The sequence below is a fragment of the Pollachius pollachius genome (assembly GCF_949987615.1).
Source record: "Pollachius pollachius genome assembly, chromosome: 19".
In the NCBI taxonomy this organism is placed as follows: Eukaryota; Metazoa; Chordata; class Actinopteri; order Gadiformes; family Gadidae; genus Pollachius; species Pollachius pollachius.
Genome location: NC_136952.1, coordinates 14,364,543 through 14,376,946, shown reverse-complemented (window position 1 = coordinate 14,376,946; position 12,404 = coordinate 14,364,543). Strand labels below are relative to the sequence as shown.

At 47.7% G+C, this 12,404-nt stretch overlaps 3 protein-coding genes across 3 annotated transcripts in view; all 3 read right to left on the bottom strand.

Moving 5' to 3' along the window:
* Nucleotides 1–997: 997 nt before the first annotated feature.
* Nucleotides 998–5,749, bottom strand: LOC307090507 (rap1 GTPase-GDP dissociation stimulator 1). The gene is made up of 5 exons (XM_079757186.1): nt 5,474–5,749; nt 4,740–4,847; nt 3,778–3,900; nt 2,952–3,077; nt 998–1,524 (listed from the first exon to the last, which is right to left on the bottom strand). The coding sequence occupies exons 1-5, from the start codon at nt 5,565–5,567 to the stop codon at nt 1,061–1,063; spliced, it is 915 nt and encodes a 304-aa protein (XP_079613312.1). The 5' UTR covers nt 5,568–5,749; the 3' UTR covers nt 998–1,060.
* Nucleotides 5,750–6,149: 400 nt separating this feature from the next.
* Nucleotides 6,150–10,805, bottom strand: LOC307090778 (uncharacterized protein). The gene is made up of 5 exons (XM_079757545.1): nt 10,731–10,805; nt 9,518–10,074; nt 8,537–8,737; nt 8,118–8,247; nt 6,150–8,001 (listed from the first exon to the last, which is right to left on the bottom strand). Exons 2-5 carry the CDS (start codon nt 9,936–9,938, stop codon nt 7,557–7,559), a joined length of 1,197 nt encoding a protein of 398 aa, XP_079613671.1. The 5' UTR covers nt 9,939–10,074; nt 10,731–10,805; the 3' UTR covers nt 6,150–7,556.
* A 1,379-nt stretch (nt 10,806–12,184) lies between these two features.
* kif19 (kinesin family member 19) overlaps nt 12,185–12,404 on the bottom strand; it is a gene marked incomplete at both ends in the record, with an annotated part of 39,514 nt that continues 39,294 nt past the window's right edge. Inside the window, one exon of the mRNA XM_079757086.1 lies at nt 12,185–12,297. Within this exon, the coding sequence (XP_079613212.1) occupies nt 12,185–12,297 (113 nt within the window). The remainder of the gene's footprint in view (nt 12,298–12,404) is intronic.

Here is a 12,404-nt window from a genome sequence, read left to right as displayed (position 1 = left end):
AGTAGCCATACTGTAAAAAACAACATACCTTATGGTAAAAAAACCACATCATGATGTGCATTGGTAAGAAAGTCACTTGAGCTGAAAGATTAGGAAATAGCTGCATCATCACACCATGCAACCATATTGAATTTAAGAGTTCTCTGTTTTGCTTTTTGCAGAAGAAAATATTTGGCTTCAACAACTCCCACTCATTTCCAAGATTAGTGTGTTGTTATTGTTTTATTTCTCCTGATTAAATCTGAAAAGCTGTTTCGCACATTATAGAAAACAATAACAGTCCAAATGTAATACTGCGGCTCCGTGTGGGATTATTATGCAATAGCCGATGGCACTGTTATGAATTTTAAGAGTGAAACTAGTACCTCTGTCTTATTTCAAACCACAACGCCAATGCTCCCCTCAGTCCTGTTAAAACACAACAACACAGTATTCATACCCAGACATACGCAGGCCTCAGGAAAGAGTATACGGAAACACTTAAGCAATGTCATTCACTTAATAACCTACATGGAGCCTTTTGATTACGGTTCCCAAATGATTGACAGATGGGTGGTTGACTTTACAACGTCATAAATATTCATGATACAATCAGCCACAGAACGATTTCCGCTTTTAGTAACTTGGTCCCCGCACGCGTAAGCTCCTCCGACTCTGCTCAGAACTAGAACGGACTACATGCTCACCGTTTTCCCTCTGAAAGGGCGGGAAACTCCCCACGACAGCACAACTTAAGTCATGCTCTGGCGGTAGGCGTCTGTCTGAGCTCCTCAGCCCAAATGGATGCTGCTCTGTGAACCTCCCTCTTGTCATTTATGCAAACGCAATGTGAATGCAGCGTGCTGCATCGAAAGCGTTGCACGCCCTCACATTCTCAGTTAGAGCCGCTTCCCTTTTCACTATAATTGACTCAACGGGCCGCGTCTGAACACAGGACAGGTGTGATCGGCTCTTCCAAAGGGCTAGTGTCTCAGCACAGCCCTCTCTCACAACTAACCCTCCTGTTTGTAGCCCCGGGTCCTGGGGTCAAAGACCCCATCGAGGAGGGTCCTGCGGTCAGTCAGAGGAAGGTCTGGAACACACGGGTCCTCAGGCCCTGGGCCCTGGGGGTCTTGGGCGCGGCGCAACGCAGGCTCTTGAACCAGCTGGCCAGACCGGAGAGCGGGATACGCCGCTCAGAGCGCCGGTGGCCGTGAAGGTTCCAGAAGGAGGCGGAGCAGCGCTGGGACACCTCCACGCTGCAGGCGTACTGGCCGGGGCCCCGCCGCACCACCCGCACCAGGGTCACCGAGGAGCCGAACCCCCCGTGGGCGTGCGGCGAGACCCCGCGGTAGACGCTCTCCTCAGGCTTCAGGTTGGGGCCCCGCTCCCAGAGCAGGCCCGCCTCCTCCGCCTCCCCCATGTTGCTGAGGTTGCAGAGGGCCCGCAGGCAGGCGGCCTCCAGGGGCCTGCCGGGCCCCCGCAGCAGGATGGAGACCAGGCGGGGCACCGCCCCCTGACGGAGCAGCAGCTCCTGCTGGGTCGCTGGAGGGAGGGGGGAGGGAGGGAGCGAGGGAGGGAGGGAGGCAGGAGGGAGGGAGGGAGGAGGGAGGGAGGACCGAGGGAGGGAGGAGGGAGTGAGGAGGGAGGGAGGGAGGGAGGGAGGGAGGGAGGGAGGACCGAGGGAGGAGGGAGGGAGGAGGGAGGGAGGAGGTAGGGAATGAGGGAGGAGGGAGGGAGGGAAGGAGGAGGGAGGGAGGAGCGAGGGAGGGAGGGAGGGAGGAGGGAGGACCAAGGGAGGGAGGGAGGACCGAGGGAGGGAGGGAGGGAGGAGGGAGGGGGGAGGTAGGGAGCGAGGGAGGGAGGGAGGAACGAGGGAGGAGGGAGGGGGGAGGGAGGAGGTAGGGAGGGAGGAGCGAGGGAGGGAGGGAGGAGGGAGGGAGGACCGAGGGAGGGAGGAGGGAGGGAGGGGGGAGGAGGGAGGACCGAGGGAGGGAGGGAGGAGGGAGGGGGGAGGTCGTATCTCATAAGCGTTTGGTTCTTTTTAACCCTTATATATTTTTTGTCTCTTGTGGTTGAATATGGATTTAGAGTTGGAAGTTGCACTTTTAGAAAGTTATTTTTCATTTGTTATTTTCATGTTGGATATCAGAAAGCACTTTATTGAGATTCGATTTTGGGGATGTAACTAATATGCACACTATAAAATATATCTCATAAGTTCTTCTGTTTAGACATACACCGTCCGGTTGTTGCAAAAATAGTGCTTATGATTTTATGTGTACTCTTTGATTGCTGTCATCCAAACTTGTAGGTCCTCTTGATAAAACCGACTTCTGAATGACAAAACCACTGTTTAAATGACTCCATGTTAATGTAATGAAGTGTTAACCAGTGTTTAAAAGACTCCATCTTAATGTAATTGAAGTGTCAACTCGTGATGACATGTCTCCATGTTAATGCAATCTAGGTGTTAACCAGTGGTTAAATGCCTCCATGTTAATGTCATGTCAGTGTTAACCAGTGGCTAAATGCCACCATGTTAATGTCATGTCAGTGTTAACCAGTGGTTAAATGCCTCCATGTTAATGTCATGTCAGTGTTAACCAGTGGTTAAATGCCTCCATGTTAATGTCATGTCAGTGTTAACCAGTGGTTAAATGCCTCCATGTTAATATCATGTCAGTGTTAACCAGTGGCTAAATGCCACCATGTTAATGTCATGTCAGTGTTAACCAGTGGTTAAATGCCTCCATGTTAATGTCATGTCAGTGTTAACCAGTGGTTAAATGCCTCCATGTTAATGTCATGTCAGTGTTAACCAGTGGTTAAATGCCTCCGTGTTAATGTAAACTAAGTGTTCAGTTGATAAATGACTCCATGTTAAAGTCATGTAAGCTACGACCCATGGATAAGCTATAGCAGCTCGACAGAGGATGGTATGATGGATATAAAATAGGTTTGTGACTGACTGCTGTCGTAGGCGGTGCGGGAGATGGCCTGTGTGGCGAGGAGGAGCAGCTCCTGGTCCACGCTGGTGAGGACGGACAGCAGGGCGGTCACCAGGCCGGCCTCGCCGAACCCTTTACGCACCACCGCTGTAGCGGGACACAGAGAGACGCCCGGTGAGCCAAAACACTCAAGGGGAGACGGGGGAGGATCGGCCTGGAGCCGCAAAACAACGTGAGGCAAACTTATTGGATCAATATAAACGTAGGAAAAAAAAGCAGACTAGCAATTCTTAGACAGCTAGCATGTTCCTAAATATATATCAATTGGCTTGAATGAATGAGTGTGTGTGTGTGTGTGTGTGTGTGTGTGTGTGTGTGTGTGTGTGTGTGTGTGTGTGTGTGTGTGTGTGTGTGTGTGTGTGTGTGTGTCCTTTACTAAATGCCAATTTTTACTTTAATGACGCTGTGATTTCAATTTTAAAGGACTATCATCACCCTGCTCATAACATTTTTCATTGGTTGCCCTCTGGAAAGCGGCTTCAATCTCAAAATGCCAGAACAGAAAGACTAAGACGTTTTTTCCCCCTAGCCATACGAACAATGAATGCATAATTCCCCCCTCTTCATAAACTTTTTATATTATTTTATTTAATCCCCACCACCTTTCTTTTTTTTTTTCTATCTTCTTACTTTACTATTATTATTAAACTTTGCACAGCTGGGAGTTGCAGTCGCAATCCCCATTTCACTGCTTTTTGTTCAACAAATTACGCATGTGACAAATAAATTCTTGAATCTTGATTAAGGCTACGGTTATTGCTGCATGTTTGCGGTTTCCATGACTCACACTCCTTAGCCAGCTCGGCGACCAGCGTGGCAGTGGGCAGAGTGAGGGGTCCTCTGATCCGCAGAGAGAGGGCCAGCACAGGCAGGATGCCGCTGACCACCACCTGCTCTGCAGCGCCCTTTTCTGGACAAAAGACAAATTACACACACGTCACACTTTATACAGCATGGATAGATGTGAGATCTTTGAGTCATCAGTAACCGGGCTGGAGTTTAAATCTGCGAATCATCAAGTTTTTTTGACTTTTAGGGGAATACATGTATCTATTTACAATTTAAAGTGAATCATTTGTTGTCCAATTATACTGTTGCATTGTGTTATATTATGTCTTTGTGCTTTGCAAATGTGTTTTATCACTGAATATACCAATGCCTGCCAGGCAGTGTCATATAGCCATCAAAGCGATGCCGTGATGTTGATGCTCGGAGGCCAGACTGGGTCAGTGGTGGATTAGCCCTAATTGTAAGACAACACTAAGGGTAACCCTTACAATGACCCTACTACGAAGAGAAACAAATACAGATTAGTTTTCAATGCTGACCATCTGCCAAGGACTCTGATCGCGGTCCTTTTCCTACAGACTAGCTGAAAAGTCTGTTATTTCCTTATTCTCCTTTATTTCTGACACTATTTTGTCACGCATGTACAAAAGGTTACTATATCTGCCTTAACGGTATTAAAAAATGAATGTGGAGACACAAAAGCCTGCATTCATTCAAAACTGACTTACCTTACTTGCACTTACTCAACCCCTCACTGAATACAAGTGAGAATACGAATGGGGTGTGAAATGGCACGGCATATTATGAAATAAGCACCTAATTAATTCGCAATTGAAAAAAGTCATTCACCAGAAATAGAACATTAGCCAGAGTCACAATGTCAGCAGCCAAGGGGGACATATTAGAAAGTGGTGGGTGTTTACAGAGCCCTGCATAGAGCTGATGAAAGCGGTGACGCACTGTGCTCCTGTATGGCGCTCATCACGGTACTCAGGTGAGGCTTCAGCTCGTGTTCCCGCAGGTCCAGTCCCAGCACCCTGATTGATCCCAGGGCGTTGTTCAGGCTGTCTGCAAGGGTGGTGGTGGTGGTGAGGGGGAGAATAAAACGCATATGAAACACATGGTGGGTGGTTGGCAGTGGCTCAGGATGTAAAGTGTGTTGACTGGGTTCAGGAAGGTTGTGAGTTCGATCCCCTGCGTCGGCTACGAGTGTCGAGGTGTCCCTGAGCTAGACACCTATCCCATACTGCTAAATGCCTGTATAAATGGATGAAAGCAATATTGTAAAGGGCTGTGTGGCCACTGGTTAGCAAATGGCTATATAAATGCAGTACTTACAATCACAGTGGAGATCTTTACAAAAGGTCAATTCAAGTGAGTAATACCCAAGAAGGGTTTATAACAACTAAAAAAAACAAAAACAATTTTAGCGAGAGCAGACAGAATGCAGGCATAGAAGTGGTAAAGGAGCAGGTAGGGGTTAAGGTATCCTTTGATTGAACACAGACAGTACCTTTCACGAGGTGGTGTGTGAAAAACACTTGCAATTCCTACAGCCACAGTATTGTGCTATTTACTGGCTATCCAATTCAGATCAAGTAGCATGTATGGCATCTCTCTCACCTATTTCAACAGAAGAGTTGTATTGAATAAGACCTTGCACTGCCACAGCAGTAGACACTGGCTCTACTCACCGTTGGGAATGTAGGGCTGCAGCTTGCTGGTGTTTCGCCCGTCCGTGTGGGAGTGCGTGTATGTGTAGGCGATGGGCACACTAGAAGGTCCCATCCTGCCCGGCAACCAAAATATGGACCGTCAACTAAATCCAACGCAGTCAAAGCGGTTCCCATCGATGTTCCATAGGCTGGCTGTTGTAAAGTTAGTTTAAAAGTCCATCTTATTCACACACTCCATCTCACTTTACAATATCGAATGTCTCACACTCTCAGAGCAACGGATGGACATTAAAATATGACCCACCGCCAACAACCTATCTTTCCAAGCACAAACTCACAATCCCAGTAGTAAATAGGCTGCCAATACGCCCTGCTCCCTGTCCTTTCACCAGGATAATGCAGAGCAAATCCTTGGTAAATCCTTCCCCTCAGCCACCCTTGTGTGCGTGTGTGTGTTTACAGGTCGGTCATCATGATTAGGCCTAGGTACTCCACTCATCCCGTCCTGAAACCTCCCACAATGCATTTCAGCTTCTAGAAGCATCCGTGGTGAAGCCAGAGTGAGCCGGCCGTGAGACGTCCCGACACGTTGAGGCGGGTCGGAGCTTACTGTTCTCTCAGTGGAATCAAAACACTGTGATTGGTATGGAGTCTATCTGACAGTGGTTGCCAGAGCAATCTTGTTTTATTTTGGTTAATGATGGACATTTTGTTTTAGGATCTCTAAAGCAACCTAGATCAGAACTAAAAACCCTTTCAGGATTTTAGTGCAAGTAGAAAAAAAAAGAGAACGTTTGGAAATGTATACCTCTGGAAAACTGAGGAAATAAGATAATTATGCACATTATTTCAGATTACCGTATTTTCCGCACTATAAGGCGCACTTAAGAGCCGGTAATTTTCTCAAAAAACGACAGTGCGCTTTATAATCCGGAGCGCCTTATATATGGATCAATTCGTGTTTACAAATGAACAAAGTTGTCAGAACGCTTAATAAAGTTTGACTTTGTCTGACTGTTTTGTTGACATTCCCTTTATGGCTGGTTCAGACCACACGACAGATATTCCTCCACTATTAGGAAGGCCACACTATCACAGAGCCAGGAAATCGGGCGGAAGACTGGCCACACTACAAGATTCGAGGGTGCGATGCTCTACTTTGTATCATTCACGTTTGCAAGACATTTAAAAAATCTAAGGTTTGGAACTGCGTAATTGTGTTTTACTTTTTTGTCATAAAGGTTCCAGTTTTATATCTGCTAAATGCAGCAACTCCGTCCTCACAGTTGCGTTGCGCGTGACGAGCTATACAATTAGCACAGCTCCATCTAGTGGATGCATAACGCATCCCCAGTCAAACGTTTGACTGCAGTATCTTCTATGCTATGCGCCTTATAATCCGGTGCGCCCTATTTATGAAAAAAGTTCTAAAATAGGTCATTCATTGAAGGTGCGCCTTATAATCCGGTGCGCGTTATAGTGCGGGAAATACGGTAGATATTGCTTGTGAAATATAAACAATATTCTTTCCACTTTGGTCCTTGATTCAGTAAAAAAAAAAACGGTTGCATCTTCCCATCGCATGATATTAGTTCATAGACAACGTATGTAGAATACACCAAGACTACACACTTGTTTTAAATCATGTCGGAGAATTTTGCAATTCAATATTGTACTCCTGTATCTGGTCGTTATTGTCCATAATAAAGTTCCTTCAAATTGTAAGGTGACTGCATATCTAAAAGCACTGGAAGCCACCTCTCACCTAGTCACTGTAGGCAAATGTCCTCAAAACTATAAAAAGGAACTGTACCGGTATTAACCAGTAACTCCAGAGAAGACTCCTACGGCGTGGCAGCATGTACACTATAACGTTCATCAGCCACCTCTTGACACACACACACACACACACACACACACACACACACTCCTGTAAAACCAGCGTCCATGATCCATTCCCTGAGGTTCCTTTTGGAACAGCAGCTCTTCCCGGGACATCGCCGCCACCTTGTCAACAGTCCCGTGACCGACCCGATGAGACCCCAGCACCGGCAGTCTCGGACCACCTCACCAGCAGGCCATCCGTCTGTCCGGCGGGGGATCAAATCGAACCCGTGGAGTCGAGCCCCCCGGAGATGGTCTCGTAACCCACGGAGACCAGCGTGAGGACGCCGTTCTGCGCGTCCTGCTGTGCGCTCGCCTCCCCGGCCTGCATCGCCGGGGGGTCCGCCAACCGGGCCTTCTTCCGGCCCCTCCCCCGTCCCTTCACCTTGGACGCCCCCTTGACCCCGGCCGGCGCCCGGGGGGGCTTCTCGCCGTTGACGGGGCGCGGCTTGCGGTTGCGGCGGCGGATGCGTCGCGTGGGCGGGTCTGGCGGGTCGGACGCGGCGGCTCCCGACAGGATGTGGATCTGCTGGTCGATCGCCATGGTGACCATGTCCAGCGCCACGTCCAGCATTCCCAGGCCGAGGCCGTGGGTCACGCTGTCAAAGCCCTCACTGTTGACCGGGTCTCTGAAGCACTTCCTCATGTCGTCCAGATGGTTCCTGAGAGAAAGGGACGGAAAGAGTCGAGCGAAAAGCGTTAAAGTGAGCAGCCGTGCGGCCTTGGACCACCATTATAAAGAGATTACTTGAAGACATTAGGAGCGTGAACCCCATACTTTGTCTCAATGATCTTGGACCAGTGTTGGACTGTGTTGGTCTCAGGGATGAGCTGTCTGGCCATGTTGCTGTAGTCCACATAGTCATGGGCAAAGTCCTTCATGTCGCCACACAGGGCGTTGGTGTCTCCTGGGGAAACGGAGCATTTCACAAAAACAGTCAGGGGACATTCTCTCTAAGTCTGAAAGTCTTTTATTGTCAAGTGTTTTTTATAGAAATGGGATATTCACTCTCCAATTTATTATTTTTGACCTTCTTATAGTCACATTTCACTTTTGTCTTTTGAAATTGTCCTTTCGATTGTCTTTCAAACGGGATTCACCCAAAAACACTTTGGCTTCTGAACGGTGCTATATAAATACACTCTCTCCTACACACAGATACAATATCCCCTCCTACAAGTCTCTCCACCACCCACCCTCGGTGAGCTTGGAGAAGGAGGAGGAGACAGAGGTGGTGGTGCTGGGCTTGAGGCCCAGGATGTTGAGGGACTCCAGCAGGGTCTTCTTGCTGGCCGGACCCCTGCTGACACGCGTGTATGCCGCCAGGGACCGCAGCGACATCTTCTCCGGGCTCTGCAGCCGCCGCTTTATCTCCTCGTAGGAGATCAGATACTTTCCTGGATGCGCATCAGAATAAAGACAAACACAAGTGGATTAGTTAAAAGGAGAACATCACTCTGTGGCGTCGAGACATAACGGCAGGAGGGCATGGCATTGAAGCTAGTTAGGGTGTCCTACACCGCAGCCTAAAAAGGGACTGAGTTCGATCCCCATGCATACAGATATCACTTAGGCATTCTTGTACGAGATGCTTGACCCTACCTGCTCCTAAACAACATTTAAGAATGAGATTAAAGAGCACCTATTATGCTTTTTTGACCTTTATGACCTATAAACGTTGTTATAATGATTTATAGTCATGTTTAACCATAGTAAAGTGTCAAATAATGATGTACATGCATTTAGACGTGGTCCCTGCTGACGTCTGGGGTGGCTGTGCAGAGCGCTAAACACTAGGGACGCCGGTCGCGATTCACTAATTCAAATATCCGGGATTTATCTACGTAGGACAATCCGGATTTTCCATGTATGGTAATGCTGCAACATGCTCTTCCGGAAGGTAACCAATCACAACGGAGTGGGGTTGGCAGGAGGGGGGCGAGGGGGTGGAGAAGGACGAAGCCATGTGTTGACAGAGAACGCTGAAAGCGCCCAGATGAGAGGAAGAGTTTCACAAAAATCGACATTGTTTTTTTGTGCTGTGATTCGTGTCAGGTTGCTCTATAAGAGTCATTAATACGAAATTAAGACCAGAAAAGTAGTATAATAGGAGATATTTAAGATAATTTAAAAGTCTGTGTGCCAACAGACCAGATGGAGAGTCCTCATGTACTCACGAGCTTTGGAGCCCTTCATGTTGGGGTCCAGCAGGGAGGACACCTCCGCAAAGGGCATGCGGGTCACCTCGCTGGGGTCGCTGGCGTTGCCACTGGAGCACTGGCTCTGTGGAGGCTCTTCCGTCTGGGGGGTCTGGTCCAGTGTGGGAGCAGCAGGGGCCTGGACCTGGAGGAGCTGGGGCTCCATCTGGTTCCGGAGGATCTGTTGCTGTGGGGCGGCCATCATGCCCTCACTGTGGGCCATCAGAGCGTGGCCCTGGGCCTGGGTCAGCACCAGGGACGTGTCCGACAGACCCTGGAGGTCCACACCGCTGTTGGCCTGCTCCGAGGACACCTGGAAGAGGCCCATGACGGGCTTCATTACCCGGAACAGCATGTTCCCCTGGGCGTCCAGACCAACCACGCTGGCGGATGGATCCATCACGTGGCGTTGCCTTTGGGCTCTAGGCTAAGGTACGGTGGCCTTAATCGGTGGGATGAGGTCACCACATAGGTTTGTATAAGGTTACACTACAGGTTTCTCTTGATGGATGTAGATGGAAATGTTGAGGAGTGACCTGAAACAGTCAGCAAGGACGGTTAAGTGTTTGAGCAATGGTCGAGGTAAACACCTGCCACTTAAATAGTTTATTTAATCATTGAAAGCATATACACTCGCTTTGCATGGTTTAAAGATTGCTGCTAGGGAACGCAATGGAAAAGATTAAAAGATGAATTGCAGTAAATGACTCAAAAGTGGGGTGTCGTTAGCCCCGTGTGTGATACAGCACTGTAATGCACTGCGTTATAGTGTGCGCATGGTGCAGGTCTTCAAGGAGTGCAACTGTACAAGTTTATTGAACCAGAGCAGACTGGGATCAGATCCTCGTCTCCTTTACTAGTGTTTAATAGATATTCTTCTGAACTGAAGAACCCTTCCGTGGATGCATAATCTATGCTGCAAACGCTGTCTATGAAACTCAAAATAGATCTCCAGGTTTTAAAGTTCTTAAAGTGCCAACCCTGATCTACATCGCACATAGAAGTACTGGACACATTCATTGTATCACATGGCGGCAGGCAGAGCGTTTTGTGGTTGTTGGCTGTAGGCCTCGTCTGTTACCAAGTAGAAACGTGTTAATATCATTTCTAGAGAGTATAGTGTCGGTTCCGGACGGATTATTGCAATCGCAGCTCTAGCTCTCCTGAAAGCGGTGACGGCTCTTTCACTCACCGCTCGTCTGGGTCTCCTTAAAAATGTACTGATCCTAGAACGGTCCGAATCGAAGCCACCGACATTTTTCGTCCCTTCTTTCTGTTGCTACGACGGGTTGCAAATCAGCTGTTAGTGCACTGCCGTGAGAAATGTGAAATCCTCCCGTTCATTGGCCAGGATTAAAATCCATTTCTTACAAACCTTCGTTTCATTGGACCAAAATCGTAACAATGGAACGGGGAGGCGGGCACTTCCGGTTTCCCTCCCCTCCGCCCTGCACACACAGCGTGGAAAGATATGCGGATTGAATTGTTTAAAGTCTATTACTTTTAACTGCTATGGTTTTGTAACAAGAAGTTGCACACACGCTAGAGGGGCCATCATTGCCAGTGAAGTAATATTGGCCACAGTAACTATTGTGTAATCAATGTATTTATAAGCCATTTGTGTTTTAAAAAAGGACCAACACATTTATTGTGGGTATCATTTGAATTTATTTGAATACAAAAAAGAATGTACAAAATAAAGCATAGAAAGTAGTACTTAAGAAAACAAATAAAAACAACAATGTGGTGACAAAAGAAAAGGCAGCCGTTAAATAAACCATTTAATATTAAAAAAACAACACATTTAACAAAGAATTTTTTTTATATATGTTCATTGCTTACAGTAAGCAATGGTTATTACCAAAAAGCATGACACATAGCAGCCATGTTTGTGGGGAACAAAGGCAAAGGGCTACGGGAATGAATTAAGCTGTTTGAGTACAGCGATATGACCGCCGAATGAGTCATGTTCATTTCAAGACCAAGCATGCCTCAAGGAGCTGTTCTACGGAGGGCTGTTGGTTATCGAGATATGTATCTCTAGAGTGATATTTATCGGCCCTTTTGTCCTTAAAGATCAGTTCGCCCGTTCACATGAAAATAAAAAAGTAATGTAAGGTATCCCATATCTTTAGTATTTAGCTGAGTCACTTACAGCTGAGTCACTAATAGTCAACAACATTCATATACCAAGTATGTGGCTTTTGTGCCAATTAGCAATTCTGTATCCCAAACGTTTCACAACATTTTGCTGCTGTGAAAACAATTAGCTTTCACATACCACTGATTAAAACGCCTCTTTACTCTTGATGGCGCGAGCGGACTGCAATGAGCCCTACCGGGAATCACTCAGTATCCCAAAATAAGCCAATTAGAGACCTGCACGGGACCAAATGGCTAGCTTTTAGCTAGTACTGCCGTACTATCTGGCCTAATGTCTGAGCCCAGAACTGCGAGTGTCCTTGGAAAGGTTCCCTGGAGGTTGGATTACTCCGCATCCTAATAGTAAGAGACATCTTGCAGTCTCCCCCCCCATGCGGTAAGCACAGTTCTGCTTATACCGAGAGGGTTGTGGTTAAGAGTGGTTCTATTTTTTGACATGTGTGACGGGTGATGGGGTGGACGGGTGGATGGGTGACACGCCGCTCAGTGCCTGCGTGTTCGCTGGGCACCGGATGTGATGTAGAGGAGCGGCTGCCTCAGCTGGGATACCCTCTTCAGGTTGGTCAGGGGGGCTGTGGAGGACTCTGCGATGGTGCCTGAGGACAGAGGGGGGTACGGGGATGTCCGTCAACATACAATATGAAAACAACCCTCAAAAGAGATTTGTTGTATGGGGGTGAAAACCTTTCTGCTCGCAAAAAAC